The sequence below is a fragment of the Pezoporus wallicus genome, unplaced genomic scaffold (genome assembly GCF_028554395.1).
Source record: "Pezoporus wallicus isolate ANWC-B61680 ecotype Strahan unplaced genomic scaffold, APGP_CSIRO_Pwel_v1 contig_5935, whole genome shotgun sequence".
NCBI classification, from domain to species: Eukaryota; Metazoa; Chordata; class Aves; order Psittaciformes; family Psittacidae; genus Pezoporus; species Pezoporus wallicus.
Genome location: NW_026637215.1, coordinates 661394 through 680742, shown reverse-complemented (window position 1 = coordinate 680742; position 19349 = coordinate 661394). Strand labels below are relative to the sequence as shown.

General features: G+C 44.1%; 1 protein-coding gene across 5 annotated transcripts in view; it reads right to left on the bottom strand.

Annotated features, from left to right (window-relative positions):
• IQSEC1 (IQ motif and Sec7 domain ArfGEF 1) overlaps positions 1-19349 on the bottom strand; it is a 337609-nt gene that overhangs the window by 256953 nt on the left and 61307 nt on the right. For all 5 annotated transcript variants that reach the window (XM_057404192.1, XM_057404183.1, XM_057404184.1 and 2 more), the window contains exon 2: positions 8006-8035. In XM_057404192.1, the coding sequence (XP_057260175.1) occupies positions 8006-8035 (30 nt within the window). The remainder of the gene's footprint in view (positions 1-8005; positions 8036-19349) is intronic.

Below are 19349 nucleotides of genomic sequence, written 5' to 3'. Positions count from 1 at the left end.
TGAAGAAGTGCTCACCCCAGCCTACAGCACAGACCGGGGAGGGCTTTGTGACACAAGGGAACACACATTCCATGTTCTTCTGGAATACAGCATAACGGGAAGCCAGAAAGCAACTTCATGTAGTATAAGCTGCATATCAGGATGTCTGCATCTCACTAGAACACTGGATCATTTAGGGAAAAGTCTTATTCTCCCAACAAACAGCTAATGGATGTGCTAAATTCTACTCACAACACACACTACTCCTGCTTGTCTCAACTGCAGCGAGGGCATAGAAACAAGAATTCAACTGGAGAATTACAAGCTGTTCAGCAGATGCTCCTGAACCAGCCTTAACCAAAGCCCTTGAAGAAGAGTATGAACCACACAACGCATAAGACATTCTACATTTTTTCCTTTTGGATACTCTTTCTATCCCCTATATTTAGCCAGTTTTCTATGGAGATTTTAATGAAAAGCAAAGCAGCTGAGATGGAATGGCAGAATCATGAAGGGAATTCAGACTACTTCATCTACACAAAAGAGAACTTCTGTGGCTCTGCAAGCACTCAGCATCCTGAATGAAGTTGTGCACACACGCTGCTCGTTAAGCACGCCTTATCTTACACAGCGACCATAGGGACTGCTCCTGAACAACAACTACTCCGGCAGCAACTGGGTCTAAAAAGTAGTTGCACTGAATTAATGTGAGAGCGCTTACAAAGCTTTGTCTTTTTGAGACTGCAATTTCAACAACTGCCAGCCTGTCACGAACCCTCGATTGAGCACCATCAGCACTTCACAACTCCCAGAAATTACAGCTGCCGGTTTCCAATGGAAATCACTTCAGACAAAATGCTTGCATGTGCTGGTTCGTCCACCTGGACGGCATCTGATTTTAGCAAGACTTGGTTCTACTTTTCTGCAGTAAGATCAGAATCTCAGTAATTCAGAAGTCACAATGCTGGTATAATGTATTGCCTCAAGCAGAACGCTCATTACATTGCAAACAGAAGCCTCCCTGTGTTTACACAACTACTGCAAAAGAAATAAAACTCAGCCCTTTTCCCTTTAATTCCCCTACCAGTGCAGTGCCATGGTAGCTCCTTGACAAATGAGTCTAAGGAAACAGTATTAAGGGGGGGAAACCAGTTAGATTAGTTCACAGAGAGTAATGTGCCTGGCAAGTCAGAGATGCTTTTGCAACACTCAGACCAATTGGTAAGTTATACACACAACCTTTCTGGAAAATCAGAAGGTTTTAAAACTCCTCAAATTGGGTACGTAAAAAACGAATGAAGGGACTCTGTATCACGAGGAAATCTTGAAGGTCCTGTTCCGGTTTATGATCAGTTTCCATAATCCCTTTCCCCAAAATCAAGTGCCTAAAATGCCACTACTGCCACAGCCAAGTTATTTTGTTAGGCTGAACGCAATTACAGTTGAGGAAAAAGCTTTGCTACTGTGAGTTCATGCCACTTAAAAGGAACATCAAGGGAAACATTTATGAAAGCTATATTACAGAGCTCAAATAATGACTCCCTGTCAGCTAATGTTCTGCTCTCTGTAACCATTCAGGATCTCTGATGAAGTGCAGGAAGAACAGGGTAGAGGGTGCAAGCCATAGGGTGGTTTCAGATGTATTAGTGCACTAAAACAGCGATGCAAAACTCACGCTAACCCGGCTGCATGAAGCAGCATCACCTTCTCCTCTCCCAACTTGACAAGTGCCTTGCAAATGCCGTCCAAACCTCCATTTGTCCACTTCCCTTCTCCAAGATGCTCCTGACTTTTCTCAGAGGGTTGATGGGGAAAGGCTGCCATGAACCACTGACTTGTGCTGCTGAAGCTACAGCGGCTGTGAGGTGGTGGATGCCCCATGCCTGGAGACATTCAAGGCCAGGCTGGATGTGGTTCTGGGCAACCTGATCTAGTTGAAGATGTCCCTGCTCATTGAATGGGGTTGGACTGGATGAGCTTTGAAGGTCCTTCCAACCTGAACTATTCCATGATTCTATAACCTAGGAAAACTGCAAGTTGTTGCCTTCTTACGGAGACCAGCCTTACTGAAGCAATAGGGAAGAGAGCAAAAAAATCCTGTTGCATTATGAACCCTTTCACCATTAACAAAATTCCTGTTCACTTCGTATTGTAAAGGCATTCATACCCCACACATGTCACATAGCACTCCACCAAATTTTACTGTCAATTCACTTCAGCAGAACTGCCACCAATAGCAAAGTGGTGAATGGTGTTTAGTCTGCATAGTTCAGAGTTTACCTACTTCTACTACCTAGCAAAAAACCACCACAGTCTTTGCCACTGAACTTTACACACTGAGAAAAACCACACACTGAGACTCTTCTTCTAGTTCGGCTGGATTATTTAGCTGCTGTTTTCTCCATAGCTAGTTCTTTAACTGCCTGTTCTTCTTCTTTGTTAACTAAGCTCCAGGCTCCTCCCTCTTTCACTGCATATTCCTGAAGTTATATGGGTATTCACAGAACACCTGGGGTTTTGGCAGCAGCTCTGGCACCCTTCAGTGCAGGAGCCACGAGAACACACTGCCTTATGAGTACTGTTACTTACAGCTTACCCCATGTTATACTTTGTTTCTCCTTGTTAATGAACCAACTAGCAAGAAACAGAAGCCTGAAGGGGACAGATGAATTCCAGTGGGTTGGCTGAAAGGGGTGTTTGCACAGGATGGCTGCAGGACAGGATCCAAGAGGTGCTCTGTACTGCTGACAACCGACCAAAGCCCCAGCTGCAGCACAAGTATTACACCAGGAACGTCACAGAGCAGAGTGTTGAGTAGCTACAATCAACTCTAATGTAATTAATCTCTCCTATTTCACTGACAGAAAAGCATTAAAGGAATACCTAGGGAAATGGTTAATTAAAACTTGGGTCTTTAAGCCATTCATCCTACTATTAATCTTTTCAAAGAATAAAAACAGAAGAAGGAAAGCCAGAACAGAGCTATTGTTTCTGGGCAGGTTTGAGAGGCTTGCTAGTGAAAGATGCTTAACGATCCTCTGAGTCGTTAAGAACATCATCTAGCTACCTGAACCTCGAACTAAAACCTTGAGACAACTGGGGAATGGCGTTAACCTGCCAGAGGGGAGACTGAGATGAGCTCTTGGGCAGAAGCTCTTCCCTGTGAGGGTGCTGAGGCACTGGCACAGGGTGCCCAGAGAAGCTGTGGCTGCCCCATCCCTGGCAGTGTTCAAGGCCAGGTTGGACACAGGGGCTTGGAGCAAGCTGCTCCAGTGGAAGGGGTCCCTGCCCGTGGCAGGGGTTGGAGCTGGGTGAGCTTTAAGAGCCCTTCCAACCCAAACCAGTCTGGGATCCTATGATAGATTATACCACATATACACATTTTTATCTGTAACTGTCAGGTCATACACTAAATATTAAAATTCCTTGTAAAACAAATTACCTTTTCTACTGAGAACACGTAAATGAAGAGAGCTAATTGAAAAGGACCATCACACTGACAGCTCCTTAGCTCACCGTGTATCTGTTCATGACATCTGAGAATGCAGAACGCCATTTATCAATTTTATATTTAACAAATACCTAGGCTTGGAAATTACATGGTATTCTCCAGAAGGAAACAATCCAAGTTTATTACAGCACAACAATATTATAAGCAGGAAGAATTTTAAGGGCTTGCACAAACCACGGGACAATTTGTTCTTTTTGACACAAGGAGAAAGCCAAAGGAAAAAAAAAAAAATCAAGACAATTTTTAATTCTTTAGAATCACACAGATTTTTGTGCATCAATCTTGTCTCTGCATAGTCAGATTCACTGTTTCCTGCCTTTCAGAGTGCTGCAAAACATCTTTTGGATACATTTTCATTGTTATGACAGGCTATAAAGCTTGGAAATGAACCCACCACAGCAATAACTTTTGCAACTGAGCAATGGTATAACATTTTAGGGCATTCTAGGACTTGTATTGGATATTCCATTCCAGCACAAAGAAAGCCAGCTATGCCAATACAAGCCTCTTGGTCACAAGTCTGATTACAATCACTCAACTGCAAGAGGCTGAACTGAAGCCAAGGATTCCCAATCCCAGGCATACAGGCACATCTGACTCCGATGGCCTGCCAAAGCCCACAGCACATCACAGCTTGGGTGGAGAGGGAAAGACAGGGACAAAAGAAAGAAAAATCCCACAGGATGCATGTATTTGACTGCCCTTTTGCATCTTAAATCTTCTATTTACTGCTCAGAGGAAACTTCTAAAAGGTCCCACCTGGAAGAAGTTAGAAGTTTAATGAGGATGAGAGCAGTGCAGGTGTGACAAGGGTGTAAGGAGCAAAAAGAGAAGGATGAATTCAGTTCCGAGCAGACATACCCCATCCCTGGCAGTGTTCAAGACCAGGCTGGACACAGGGGCTTGGAGCAAGCTGCTCTAGTGGAAGGTGTCTCTGCCTGTGGCAGGGGCTGGAATTGGATGAGTTTTAAGGTCCTTTCCAACCCAAATCAGTCTAGGATTCTACTGTGCAAGTCAGTGCCCATGTCAGTGCAGGATATTGGCTCTGACCCACACTGAATTCACCAGACCGAGCTGCATCTTCTCAAGCTGCATTCTCTCTGCATCTTCCAGAAACACAAACACATAAGTTATTGCACTGGTTCATCTGGTACCCATGTAGCACTGAAGGTGAGAGAAAGATCTTGCTTATACATAACAAGCCGGTAAGCTTGCAGGGTACAGGTTTGCAGTGACACTCCACCTCCCATCCATCTGATCTCAAAACAATCTTCTTGCAGAAAGGTGGCAAAACATAAAAGGTTGCATCTTGGGATCTATTTAGCATGATCCTTTCATATTGAGTGTTAATGCCAGTGACAGTCACTACACTCCTAACAAACGCTTTTGCTTATTAACCACAGACCTGAGCCCTTAACTAATTTCACTCAATGTAGTATCTGTCCAGTTAATGCTGAGGCAGTGCATTTTATTCCTGGCTTCTCACCTGCTTGCAGTTCCTTGTGTACTTTATTTCATTAACTCAACAATTTGGCAGAAGACGCTGGCATAACAGTCAGCACAGTGATTTGCTGGTGTTTTGCTGATATTTCTGTGAGCAGGTTTGATGATTTCTTCTCCTCAGTTTCAGCACTACCCCCTGGCCTGACCTTATCATCTCAGTTGAGGTGATTACATTTCATTTGTCAGAAATAGAGGAAAACAGGATGAAGCAAATTAGGCACGCTGTAAAGAAGATACCCAGACACAGATACAGAGCTAAGCGGCTTGCGCCCAAAAGCTGACCAGAATTTTAAGCAGGCAGAAACACAAAAGCACACCTCAGTGACACTTCCCCTCTGCTCTGAGGAAGCACAGTTTAAGAGGGAAGATAGAAGACTTGGGCTGAAAGAACATTTCCGAAGTACAGCTCTGCCTTCTGCTCGCGTTGCCTGCTAGCGCAGTCACTTGTTAGCCTAATTTTAGGCCATTGCGAAAGTCTGACCTGTCTTGGAGTAACTCGAGTTCATGCTGAATAACACAATTAATTCAGTGAGCAGCCTCAAACCAGATGATATCAGTGCTCCCAGACTCATGCTGATTGCCTGCAGATAGAGAAAACACGGTGCTGATTTTCACCTCAACCTTGCAGCCTACACACAGGAGAAACATGCTCCGTGCAGCACTACTGGTTTCTATACTCACCAGGCGTGAGCAGACCCTTCCTCTGAGGTGTGGAATTGATCTGGCAGGACAAAGTGACATTATTCCACCAGTGCTGCAGCCCAGTCCCTGAGCCTGCCAGTCAAACACCACATACCCCCCTGCAATGAAACAATCCTAGATGATGAAGGTGCATGCTAGGAGCAAGGGCTAGAGCTCTGTCAACATTTAGCTTTCAGGCAGCACCCAAACCAGATCTGAAGTAACTGGCTTTCAGCTGTGCTCACACACTACTTAAGTATCTCAAAACACAGTCTGTAACGGGTGAACTCAACTCTTACCAGAGCACATCAGTGATGCCACACACATATGAGGCTGACCCCTCATGTGGTCAAACAAATCCTGCCAGAGATTCAGCATGTCCAAACAAGAATGACTATCAGAGGTTGAAATGTGACTGCAATTACAGTGCTCTCAATTCACGTGCTAATGGGCTTATTTTTGCTTTGCAGTAGTCCATCAGCATTAGTCCTTCCACAGCTTACCAGCATACTGGCAACCCTGCTGGGAGTTAAAACCCAAGGAATAAAGCACAGGCAGCTCATCACAATCAGAACTACAGCAGCTTGTGATGTTGTACAGGTCAGTTGCTATTAAAACATGCTCTCAACCTCCCCTCAACCTCAGGTCAATATCACACTTTCATTTCTCTTGTAAGAAAAATCATTTTGGATGATAGAATGATAGAACAGTTAGGGTTGGAAAGGACCTTAAGATCATCCAGTTCCAACCCCCCTGCCATGGGCAGGGACACCTCACACTAAACCATCTCACCCAAGGCTCTGTCCAACCTGGCCTTGAACACTGCCAGGGATGGAGCATTCACAACCTCCCTGGGCAACCCATTCCAGTGCCTCAGGAAAGAACTTCCTTCTTATATCCAACCTGAACGTCCCCTGTTTCAGTTTTAACCCGTTACCCCCTGTCCTGTCACTACAGTCCCTAATGAAGAGTCCCTCCCCAGCATCCCTATAGGCCTCCTTCAGATACTGGAAGGCTGCTATGAGGTCTCCACGCAGCCTTCTCTTCTCCAGGCTGAACAGCCCCAACTTTCTCAGCCTGTCTTCATACAGGAGGTGCTCCAGCCCCTGATCATCCTCGTGGCCTCCTCTGGACTTGTTCCAACAGTTCCATGTCCTTTTTATGTTGAGGACACCAGAACTGCACACAATGCTCCAACTGCACACAATGCTCTGGTCAGGATGCAGCCCAGGATCTCATGTTCATTTTCTCATCGACCAACACCCTTAAGTCCCTCTCCGCAGGGCTGCTCTGAATCTCTTCTTGGATTACTTCCTACATGCAGGTTTTTCTGCCATCAGATTGGTTATTCTGCAATTCACCTGTTTTGCAGAGAGTCTGCATACCTGTGGCTATGAACTGCATTCTTAACTCTGCAAGTGAAGGTTCTGGCTTTGTTGATGGTGGATTGTTTGTTTCTTGTTTTTAACGCAATAAAATGCAACGCCTTTAGATGCAGAGTTCTAAAAATACCCCAAACAAGCTGCAGGGTATTATGGTGAGCCCACAGCCAGTGCCTTGGACCTTGCTATCATTGATTAACAGTCACACTCCTTAAGAATTGAGGCATCTGCTTAATTCTTGTGGTCTAATGAATGTGGAACACATCCAGATTCAAGTATGCCATTGTAACCTTTCAGTCCTGTTTAGAGCACTGTTACAAGCTCTACAGGTTTGGCTCACACAGACACGTTTTCCTACAGGTGGGCTTAAAAAGAAACCTTTGAGGTAACAAGCATAAAATACTAAAGGAGTAAGTTAAAAGCAAAGTGTCTGATAATGACATGAAATTCTCTAAATTACCTGAATCTTCCAAGGATGCCATGACTACTGTAATACTGAGCCAGTGAAGGTTCTTGCTATCAAGCGAAGCAGAGGAGACTAAAAAACCTGAACAAGCACATGGACTTCTTCCCAACACAGACACTGCCCTGAAAACCAGCAGGCAGCTGGCTCCCAGCTTTGCCAATACAAATGACTACTGAGTAATCAGTTTGATTGAAAACTAGCCATAATACGCCTTTTGCAATTATAAAAACCAATATATTGAGTATTAAGCCATATTGGAGAGAGAAGCATTCAGGAAATGTTATGATGTCTATTACTGAACTTAGCCAAGGCAGAAGATTCTTTTAATGAAAATACAACTGGCATGCTAAGGAGAATCAATAAAAACCACACTGAAAAAAAAATCTGTTTCCATTTAATGCTTTTAAATAAAATTATGCTTTTAAATGCAGTATTTTCTTTGAACAAAGACATCAAGACAGGAAGAATACAATGTTCACATACCTGAGGCTTCTTGAACTGTCTCCTTCAGACCTGTAAAGCAATACACAAACACTTAGGAAATAATTACTTCCAGCATTTCTAAACCACATAGTCTGAAAATATTCTCCATGGCATCCTCTCCCTTTGCTTTCCAGGTAGTTTTTCTTGTTGCACTTTCCCTACTAAAGACTTTTGAACAAGAAACCAGTCTGTTGCGGTTCAGAATAAATCTTGTCAGAAGTTAAAAACCAGTTAACACTTGAAGTCCATAACTGCAATATTAAAATACGTTCTGACACCCTCTGAACCCTCAGAAAAGATCTGCTGTACACACGCAATAACAGAGACTTGTGTTCCACTGTGCAAGTGAAAAGCACCAGCCTCTGTCAGGATTCCAGAAGCAGAGAAGCTTGTACCTTTTCCTTTTGTTTTAAGCTTTTTTTCACTTTAGCTGAAAAGGTCATAGGCAAATGCATTCCGGAATCCCATCCCCAGCCTCATTAGGCACTACTCAAGGGGCTGTGGCTTGCAAATAAAGGTAATTTAAACTATTTTCAACCCCACATGTGTCTTATTCCATAAATGTGCAAAAATGAAGCGTAAGACGCACGAAGTTACAGCAGCTCTTAAAGGGCGTATTATTCTCAAGGTGAGATAATTTTACCAATCAAACAAAAACTTCTTCCCCCTGCCCCCAGTGGTTTTAGGTAAGCAAATTTCATGTAGTGTCACTTGTACTGAGAAGGTTTCCTCCTCTGAAGGGGAACAGAAAGAGAATACTGCCAACATCCCAGGAAGGAGCACAAACCCCAGAAGGAAACATACAACCGTCTTTTCCTTACCCCAAAACAATCCAGCCTCAGTGCTGCAAACCAGGAATGAAACATATAAATCAAAGCAGGAGATTCCAGGGTAAAATAAAGCCCCAAACCACCCTTTCCATGTCATAATCATACAAGGGATCCAAATAAAAAGTGATCAATCCAAACTTTCAAGCTCTAGCACTTAAGTGACAATAAGCTAGCGCCAAGGTTTCCTCCTCAAAATCAAAGGCAAGGGTATTTCTTTAGGAAATAAAGAATCTTCCTTAGTATGAGAAAAAGATAAGAAAAAAGTAGAACAAGTTTCTTATTAAGATGACTCCCACCTCCAACAGTAACTTGCATATTATGCTAAAGGCAGGAGAAAAAGTTATAGCTAGTGAAAGTTTCCTAAGTCTAACATCAGAAAGCAAAGAGTACTAAAATCAAAGTTTTGGATTCTATTGTAGAAAGAGGTCCAAGAATTGATGTTTTTTTCCTCCCCACTTTTATGACATGCTCTGTCTTTTTCCTTGAGCTCAAAGAAGTCTAGATGATTTTAAATGCACAAGCTGAGAGGAAAGAAAGAAGAGTGAACATAGTGTCTTGGCTCACAAGATACTCAGGCAGCAGGAGGAGCGCTGGAATTCAGCAGTGTAAGTGACAGAGGCGGCCAGGTGTACCTAGAGGAGGGAATCAGCTGGTCCTCCTGACAGCTAGCATCACAGACTGCTTTAAACCAGAACAGGTATCAGCAGAGTGGAAAATTCTGTTGTTCGGAGCAAAGTGAATCAAATTCTGCCTGGGAAGATGTTTCACTCTCTTGAAACTGTTATCGTTGTCCTTCTACCTGAGGTGATGAAGAATCATCACTGCCCCTCACTTAAGGAAGAACAATCATTTAACAGGACATCTCACCACTGTAAAAACCCACTGTAGCATTTGGTGTGCCTGATAGTATCCACCTGTACGAAAAGCACCCTCAACCTTTTCGAGAGCTCAGACTTTGGGTGTTACTGGCATCATTATCTGTTATCATAAGGTTTAACATACTACCTATTGAAAAGATTTTCCAAAACAATGTGGAATCCCACAAATCCTCACCCAGAAGAGTTCTTAAATATGTAAGAGCTAACACCCTGTCAGTTCTTGTTAATGAAGACAGGATCCAAACGCAAACTGCTACTTCCAGCTGTACCACTGCATTTTATTTAAAACATTAACATATAAACACGCTCAAGACTTCAGAAGGGCTGTGCATTTCCATCCCAGCAGCATGCCCACATAACAGCAGCGGTGTGACATCCATCCTTACCGGCCCGACCATAACAGAGGTGAGGAAAGGACTAAATTCAAGCCTCAGGCTGCAGCTGCACAAATTCTAAGCTGACCCAGTGTTAATTCCTCAGTCTCTTGTGCTTCCCTTCCCATTTTTTAAAGCCTGCCTGGTCACCTTGTTAGGTTTCTACCTACATGTGCATATTCCAATGGCCAAAACATAACTTCAGATCAGCTTTGTGTATACAATTGCCTTGCTCCTGCAAGGGTGTGAACACGAGGACAGGAAGAGAAAGGAGCTCCTCGAGACATCCCTAGGAGTCATGGAAAAATTAATAAGTGTTTAACTGACCCCTTCCCACACTCAGTTTTCAGCAAATTGCATCTTGCAGAACACACACCTTACAACTGAAGAAGATATCAAAGGCAATTGCTTGGACTTTCAACTTTTCAAATAGAGATGGATAGTCTCAATTTTCTGCCTTCCCTCGACTGGAATAACAAAACCATCTGAACCCAGAAAATGCCTGTGAGTGCCCAAAGCATTTGGAGGTCACTAGAAGCAGCAACCAGCTTTCCTAGACCACTTTTCCATCAACTCACCGCTCCTCTCACCAAAACTCAAGTAGTATTTTAACTAAGGCAAGGAAAAGCAACAAGGCAAAGGTGCCCCTGGCTGAGCTATGTCCTGCACCAAGGCTGGACGCAACAGCATTCCCAAGCTGATCTCTGTCCAACACAGCTGATAAGGAGGGAAGAGGGACCACCATCCCTTCCTCATTTCTAGGATCCCCAAAGGTAAAAGAAGCTGCTCGATTTCACGACTGCTAAATATGCATTTTCTCAAATTAGATTTATTTATGAGTAAATCTTACTAATCTTACAAATAAGATCCATTTATAAATGAATAAGATTTACTTGACTAAATTCCAAAGAGTTATTGAGAGACTGTAAGTTTTATTCAGGGAATGAGCAATTGGTTTGCAGGGCTGAAAGAACACTCTGCTGAGGAAACACACTACTTGTAGTTTGAAATAAAGCATTAGATTTTCTTTAAGTGCCCTTTAAGTGCCAGGATTTTGGATCAATATTTAATGTTTCTGCTTACGCTGTAGCACATGCTAGGCTCTGGATTGTTTTTTTTCTTTTTGACCCAAACAACACAATTGACACTGTCACTGCTGAAACAAGGAGAAAGGTGACAAAATTTCTGGTAATATATTCCATTATTTCTCTTAAGGTAGACTTTAAAGCAAGAAAAGGCTACAACATACAGAATATCTTCTGTGCCATTTATATATCCAAGTTACATCAGTGATGTGCAAAAAGTCATGCAACTTTCTCCAAGATTCCTCCTGCCATCTCCAGCTGGTTTCCACTATTTCATTTTGAGAAGAACTAAATATTAACTAACACAGTCCATTAAAGCACCAGTTTGTCCTCTTCCTGACCCCAGAAACATCATTCTCAGCAGGAAATACAGTAAAACCCACCCTTAAGATTGGTGGAGTTAATAGAAGCAGAACTGACTTTGCTACTAGGCCAGGAGAAGGCACCATCATAACAAACCTTGAACCAAAACCCAAACAAAACTGAACCCCTCAGTACTTAAAACCTACAGGAGACCACAAACCAGAGTGGTTATTCAGATCCTGAATGATTTTTCGGTTCCAATGAAGTACTGCCATCACCCTCCATCTGACAGTCTACAGCTGTCAAAACTGGGTATTGAAGAGAACATCTCCATTTGTGTTGCCAAAATGACTTATTATCTGCTGCTTTGAATACCCAGGAGACAGTCACCACTCTCCTATAAATATGCCAAGCAGGAAAATGACAAAGAATCTTGGCTTCCAGTTGCTGAGCTGGTTGGCTGTTTTTCAACAAAGCCCTCTTGGCGGGAGGTTGTCAGCTCAGACAGATTGAAAACCATCAACAGGAGTACCACAGGTGGGAGGAAATCTCTGCACGAGACAGAAAAGCCACTCAAATTGGGAGTGTTAGAGCCTCCCACTGGCCACCAGCAAGGCTCCTCTTCCATCAGGTGACAGCAGGGCCTTCAGTCCCAGAAGACACAGCTTCAGAGGCACAGCTCAGCCAATGGCTCTTCAAGACTCCAAAGATTTTATAGCAGGTCTCTGGCTCACTCCAGCGGGAAGCACTCAGTTCTGTTGTTCCCCCATTAAAGTAATACTAAACAGGCTCAGTCAGCTGCTTTGTTGTTTCCACATCAAGCTATACTCAGAAGTGATCAGCGCGATGTAAAGCTGCTTCCAAAAGCAGCTTCAGGACCAGCTTTGTGTCTGACTCCGGAAGAAGTCATTTTCCAGATAAAATACTGTTCACAGCCATTAGGGGCTTTTACATAGACTGATGTACACAACTACCCCTGCAACCATTCCAAGCTTAGCAGATACTTTATTTGGGCCATGAGCAGGGTTAAGGCCATGCCCTATAAAAACAGGTTCTATAGAAAACAGAAACACCCGATTTAAAACTCTAAGAGTCATGTTCAAGATGCAAACTTTTGCTTAGAAAAGCAGCCAAAAGCAGAGCTGAAATCTTACTGTAACACCCAACCAGTGGCCAGGACTTCAACACAGTTTCACAGCCACATACCTACCCATGTGGTAGGAAGCCAAGTCGTATCTGCTCACCTATGAAGAGGGACCATTGCCATTAAGGTAAAAAAAAATGGATAAGAGCCACAGTTTATAGCAGCGTGCCACACTTCCATGCTAAATAATCATACTGCATCTGAAATATCTTCTTGCAAGCCACATAAACTAATTTTGCTTTAGCAGACAGGTATGAGTATACAGTAACCATGTATTAAAGAGCATTCTATTTCCATCTTTTACAGAAGCAAAAGATTGAAGCAAATCCTTACAGAGCAATACCAGAATCAATACATTTGATTAAATCTTGCTTTGATTTGAGCATAGAACTTGCCTCAAGAAAGCAAACTACACCTGATACTACTTGTGTATCAGGTAATATATTAATTCTTTCAGCATTTAAAATACAGATGAACGGTTACTTTCAAGGGAAAAAGCTTCAGGGAGAATTCATTAATGGCTATATAAATGTTGCTACTCATATCATGAGTAGGCATTAGCACGTTTTACTATACGGTTGCTATAGGTGTTCTATTCTGAGCAGCACTACTACAAAGACATTGCCAGGAAGCTTCCAGCCCTATCTAAAGGCTATGAGAGCTTTCTAGGATTTGAGGGGTTTGTGTCTCCCTGATGTCGCATGCCCCTTTGCATGACAACAGATGTGCAATACTCTGTTAAGTAAAGAAACACTCCAGGAGTCTGCAAAGGGTGGCCTTGTTTGCTGCACATGGAGTTGTAGCAGGTATCTGAAGCTCACTGCACCCAGAGGCAAGCATGCCTGCCGCCTGCCCGTGCCCTCCTGCTACACTAGGTCCAGACCAGCATCAGCCCAGCGCCAGCATTGCGCAAACCAATCCGGCCACTCACACAGATGGAATGGAGATTTGCCTGTCCGAAACATGGGTTAGTTTGCAAGACTTTGTGTTTCAGACAGGGCCAGAAAAATTCTGCTGGGCTGCAGGCTCCCCAGAGAAGTGACAAAATATGAAGTAAAGATCTGTCGAGGCAGTGGCGTTTTAACAAAGTGAGTTTCAGGACAGGAAAAATTATTTTGACACTAATTACAGCCCTTTCAGCAGGATTTTGTATGAAGGAATGAGCACTCACTGCAAAAACAAGCTCTTGGGCTGCCCGTCACAGTAGTAATAGAAAGAATAAATCAATTACAGAAGTACAATTCTGGCATTGCAATTTGATTTAATATAGAGAAAAAATGGTCTGGCACAGCAGGAGAACCACCATTTTTGTGGATTATTTGAGAACAGCAGCATCCTAATAGTCTTATTGTCCAAATACTGCGAGGGAGTCTAGCAGTCACCGGGAATAAAGCACTTCATTCAACCCCAGAGCCCACGGGACAGGATCTCAGGCAAGCTTCTACAGAACAAAGTATCTTTCAGCAGGTTACATCCCGCAAGTCACTGGAGACACATCAGGGGTAGGGATAAAAACACTGCTAGTAACAAGTAAAGGGCAACCCCTGCAAAGAGGTCTGAAGTCAGAGTAAAGCTTCCCTGCTGCAATGGCTTCACCACTTCCCTCTTCAGAGGTATGCTTACTAAATCAAAAGGGACATGGACCTGCTCAAGCTAAACCAGAGGGTGCCATGAAGATGCTGCGAGGGCTGGAGCAGCTCTGCTCTGGAGCCAGGCTGAGAGAGCTGGGCTGGGGCAGCCTGGAGAAGAGAAGGCTCCTCAAGGGGAGACCTGAGAGCAGCTCCAGTGCCTGAAGGGGCTGCAGGAAACCCGGAGAGGGGCTTGGGACAAGGGATGTAGGGACAGGCCAAGGGGAATGGCTTTAACCTGCCAGAGGGGAGACTGAGATGAGCTCTTAGGCAGAAGCTCTTCCCTGTGAGGGTGCTGAGGCGCTGGCACAGGGTGCCCAGAGAAGCTGTGGCTGCCCCATCCCTGGCAGTGTTCAAGGCCAGGTTGGACACAGGGGCTTGGAGCAAGCTGCTCTAGTGGAAGGTGTCCCTGCCTGTGGCAGGGGTTGGAGCTGGAGGAGCTTTAAGGTCCCTTCCAACACAAACCAGTCTGGGATTCTGCGATCTCTTCTGCCCTAAAGCCTGCAGGGATTGAGCAGGGGATGAACAGCAGTGATCAGCACCACCTAAAAACTGCCACTGAAAGTAGAACTGCAACGAGCGCAGCAGAACAACAGCAGAACCGCTGCAAGCAGCAATGCTGCGAAACCTCAGAACACACTGGCAGGACTGCAGTGGCTCCTGGTAAAATCTTTCCTCCCCGCTGCTTCCCCAGCCTGGTCTCACTGATCAGAAAGCCAGGCCCTAGCTCAAAGGCTTCGTGCTAGAGGAGCCTGAGGCTGGAAACTGCTCGCTTTTCTCATCCCTCTCTCCCTCTGTACACGCATCCTCCCGGTTTTGCTTTGATCCAGCAGTTTACTCAGAAGGAAACTAGGGAGCAATAAGCTTATGAGCCTCCCTGCCTGCAGCTGAGGCACACATGGTAACACCAGGTGACACCAGCACATGGACACACACGAGAAAAGTTAACAAAATGTGGTGCCGCAGAGGCCCAGCAGTTAATGTCACAGCCGCTTCAACAGCACAGGACTGATGGGCCCAGTAATCCCTGTGAGGTTTTTATTGCATGCATTTAGAAATACCACACTCTCTCAACAGCCGTAGATGCCTGTCTGCAGCATCCCTCATTTCAGTAGCCTCTGGCTATTACGTTAACTCCTTCAGGCATAGAGAGCTTGAAGGGAGGGAAAAGGCAGAGTTGTACCTCTTTCTTACACAGAGGGAGCTACATAAAGATAACTCAGCCATTCTTTTACACTCCAGCTTCCCCATGCCTACAAGGCCAAAGCAGGAGCCAAAATCACCAATACAGAGCTGACTCAGACATGCAATGATAGGACCCGGCATTTATTCATGTCTACCCTGCAGCCCATGTGAAAGGAGGTACAATTTCAGGTACACGTCCTGCTCACAGAGGCTATCAGCCCCTGGGCACCTTGTGTCTGGATGTCCCAGGGAAGTGGCTGTGTACAAACCAACCGGAATCACACCTGACTGCAAGGGAACTATCACCTCCATCAGCTTGGATGGGCTCTGTAGTTGAGGGACTCCCACAGCCCAGCCTACCCAGTCAGTTTGAAAACCAGCAGAGGGTCAACATTTATGAGATATTTTGCCTTTTTCCATCCTAAGAGGACTGAGAACTTGTCCTGAGGCATTTTAGATAGTCTTTATAACCGGGGAGTGAAATCCTTCACACTAATACTGCTATCCCATTAACAAGCATGTCTGATAAATCCTTTTAAGTGAAAATAAAATGGGTGATGGAACAAAACTGCACTGCAGTAAAATCAAAGTCATTCACATGGCTGGTAGGTTTGAAGTTTGGTTCCCTCTGTTTTCTGACGGTGGGAACACAGCCCCCAAGGCAGGAAACACCCTGGTTTGCTGCATGAGGGCTAGCAGTGCCTTAGGTCCATCTCCAGCTCTTCCCCTGAAACTGTGTCTTTCCCATGCAGTTAGGGAAAATGTCATCACCAACCCCTAGTAAAGGCACACCTCACGGCACAGCCCAGCAATGGTGTTGGGAAAAACCTTTGCCCCTAAGGCAGAGGATGCTCTTCCCCAAGAGGGGGGGGGCTGTTCCAGGGATGTGCAATCCAAAAGCATTTCCTAACCTCCAAGTTTCATTGTATGGAAACGAGAATAAAAATGAGTGCACTTCTCATGTCCTGCAGCAAACACTGTAAACTAAACTCAGGTTAGTTGTTTCCCTTTCCTGCTCAAGCTCTTAACCAAAACTCAATACTTGGTAGAAACAGTTTTCCAAAATGCCCTCTCCAATTTCTGGTACCAGAAATCTGTATTTTACACCATATCATCTGCATCATAATAGTTTCTAGTTGGGATGAATACTCTTCTTACTGCCTGTCAGATATGAATCACGAATTCCTCTGAGCTAGCACTGGTAGGTGAATAATGCAGAACTGTACCTCTAATTACTAACTATCAGCTGTACCAGCTTAGAGTTACACCAGTTCAGTACTTGGAACAGGACAGTTTATTCTGTTACAGAACAGAAACAAAACAGAGCTATCAGTAAAAGCTGACATTTCCATACTGTTTGATGGAACTGTAGCTCAGCAGCATGTAAATGCATTTATAGTGGCACTTCAAGTAGCATCAGTTTGTATTTTACTCATGATATTCTTACTAGATGTACAGGTTTGTACTGTCTCTAGCAAGCGAACAGCTCTTTCCCAATACAGTGCATCAGTATCTTGTATTATTACAGTGCTTCTGCTGCCAAAGTGAGGAGACACCTTTTCCTCCACTTAATCAAGAGAAGCCCACCACAGAAGGCAGAGCCTTCCAAAGAATTCCACGAGTTACCACGGTACCAGCCTCATGCTAAGGTCTCAGGACTCTTCATCACTTCACGACACAGGGAAAGAAGTATTCTTTGATGCCACGTTTTTAAATACTGGTTTCATGTTATGATGAATGTACTGAGAGTGTTCCGTTTCATTACTCCGTGTTTCATATGCTTCAGTTCCCTGGGCACCATTCCATCCTCATGCATGCTGAGTACTCATAGCCACAAAACCCCCAGCATCAACACATTTGGACTGCAGAAAAGCAGGAAGAGCTTAGATGTGATTTCCCATCACCAAAAGTGAAAAGAGTTTCAATTCAAGTCCAAACAGTATAAAACTTAAAACTTCTATCACAACTACATACAAACTCAGTTTGGGCTGGTACTTGGACTAACGGATCTTTATTGCAGATCATGCATGAATGCACACCATCTCCCACATGAAATCGCATAGTGAAGTTAATACAAAGTAAGCATATGATCCACCAGCTGAAAGATCCAATATCAGTTATATAAAAAGCATTTTCAGGCACCATTTTGAAAGGGAAAAGAAACATAATGACATCTAGTGCCCAATCCCCATTGCATATCATAGCAATGAAGTAGATCATTGCCAGTTCTAGGGCTGGAACTGTTCCTCTGTGACCAACTCAGGGTGCTTGAGAACAGAGAATTACTGGTTTATGGCAATTCTCCCCAGGTACACTGATACAACACAATGCAATGGATCCTGCTGTGCTAGGGAGGAAGGAGGTGTAACAAGAAAGAGTTCTGTATTACAGCACAGCATACAACTGTCTGCTTAAAAAAAAACCATGGATAAGTTTACCAGAAGGACTGGATATTAGACCCATAACCATGCACTAACCATGTTCACTTTTTCACAAAGAACATAAACAATCACATTCTTTTTGTCCTATATTTTCTAATTTTTATTAAAAAAAAAATGGAACTTAGTTTTTTGCTATCTTAAGTGACAATATTCTGCAGATGCCCTCTTTTTTACTACGGCTCAACTACTATGCAGTCTTTGAGCTCCTCTTTGCACACAGTCAGGATGGAGGTCTCCCCAGACATAAGCAGTATCCTTCCCTTCCAGCTCTTGGAATGCATTGCTTATGTGGCAGTGACTACCAAAGCCTCTTCAGTCCTTACAAAGGTGTTAACATAGAGACACTTCTAGTTAGCATGTAAAGATAATCAATTCTAACTGAGCCTGGACAGGAACACTGAAAGCAGCCTCTTCCTTAGATAGTAAATGCCACTTTTTGTCTGTTAAAGCTAAATTGTTAAACCCAAGTAGAAATGTCTCTCAATCCATGAGAGGCAGAAAATAGTTGTCTCCCATAGACAGCTTATGATATTCTAACATAAATACCATGAAGTGCAGCTACTGGCTCACGGTCTCTGTAAAGAGCTTGCTCCATCTATGCCTGGATTTTTTACAGCCTAAGTGGCCAAGAAACTTGTGTTCCAAACTCTCAGTCATCTCTGATGAGAGATGGGTAAAAAGATCAGCTTGATTTCATTGCCCAGCCATCCCCTGGTGCACATGCTACTGTGCTGCCGGCTGGCTAGCAGTTGGGTTGAACGTGTCCTCTCCACACTCACCTTGCTCACCAAGGACACACTTTTTTAGTAACCTTCAGTAATCTCTTTGTGCTTACTGTCTGAAAACAGTTTGCAGCAATGGAATGGATACAAGCCCCACATGTTTTCACAAAAAGCAGCCCCTCCAGCCTGTGCCGAGTGCTTTCCATCAAGGTTACAGATACCATCTGGCTGCTCAGCAAGAGGCAGAGGAACACGCTTCCTCCAGCATGCAAATAAAGACCCAATCGTGGCACCACCTGCATAGCCTGGGACAGCCTTCCACACCTGGATATTCAACAAAAACATTTAAATACACATAAACCTCAGCATACAGATGCAGCTACCTCAGGGCACTTTCAGCCAACTGGAGAAATACCATGATCCTCTAAGCACAATCATCCGTGTTACTGGGGGAAAGGTAGGGAGGCATAAGTCCATCTTTTCCAGGACCACATTAATACAGCATGTATACCCAAGTAGCAGTGGTCTAAACACAAAGCAACTGAAATACTTAGTTTCTGTCTGAAGCATTTGCTGTCCATCTCAGGAAGGGGAAGCAGGAGGGCTTGCTGGAGGGCAAGTTAAGAAACCCCTCCTCCTCTTGCACCCCTGAGAAGCCTTGTGCATGTGACACGTGTGCCATCATTCCATTCCCACCAGTTACACTGCTAGCAGAGAAGCTCATCCAAAATGAGTCCCTTGGTGTGTACTACAG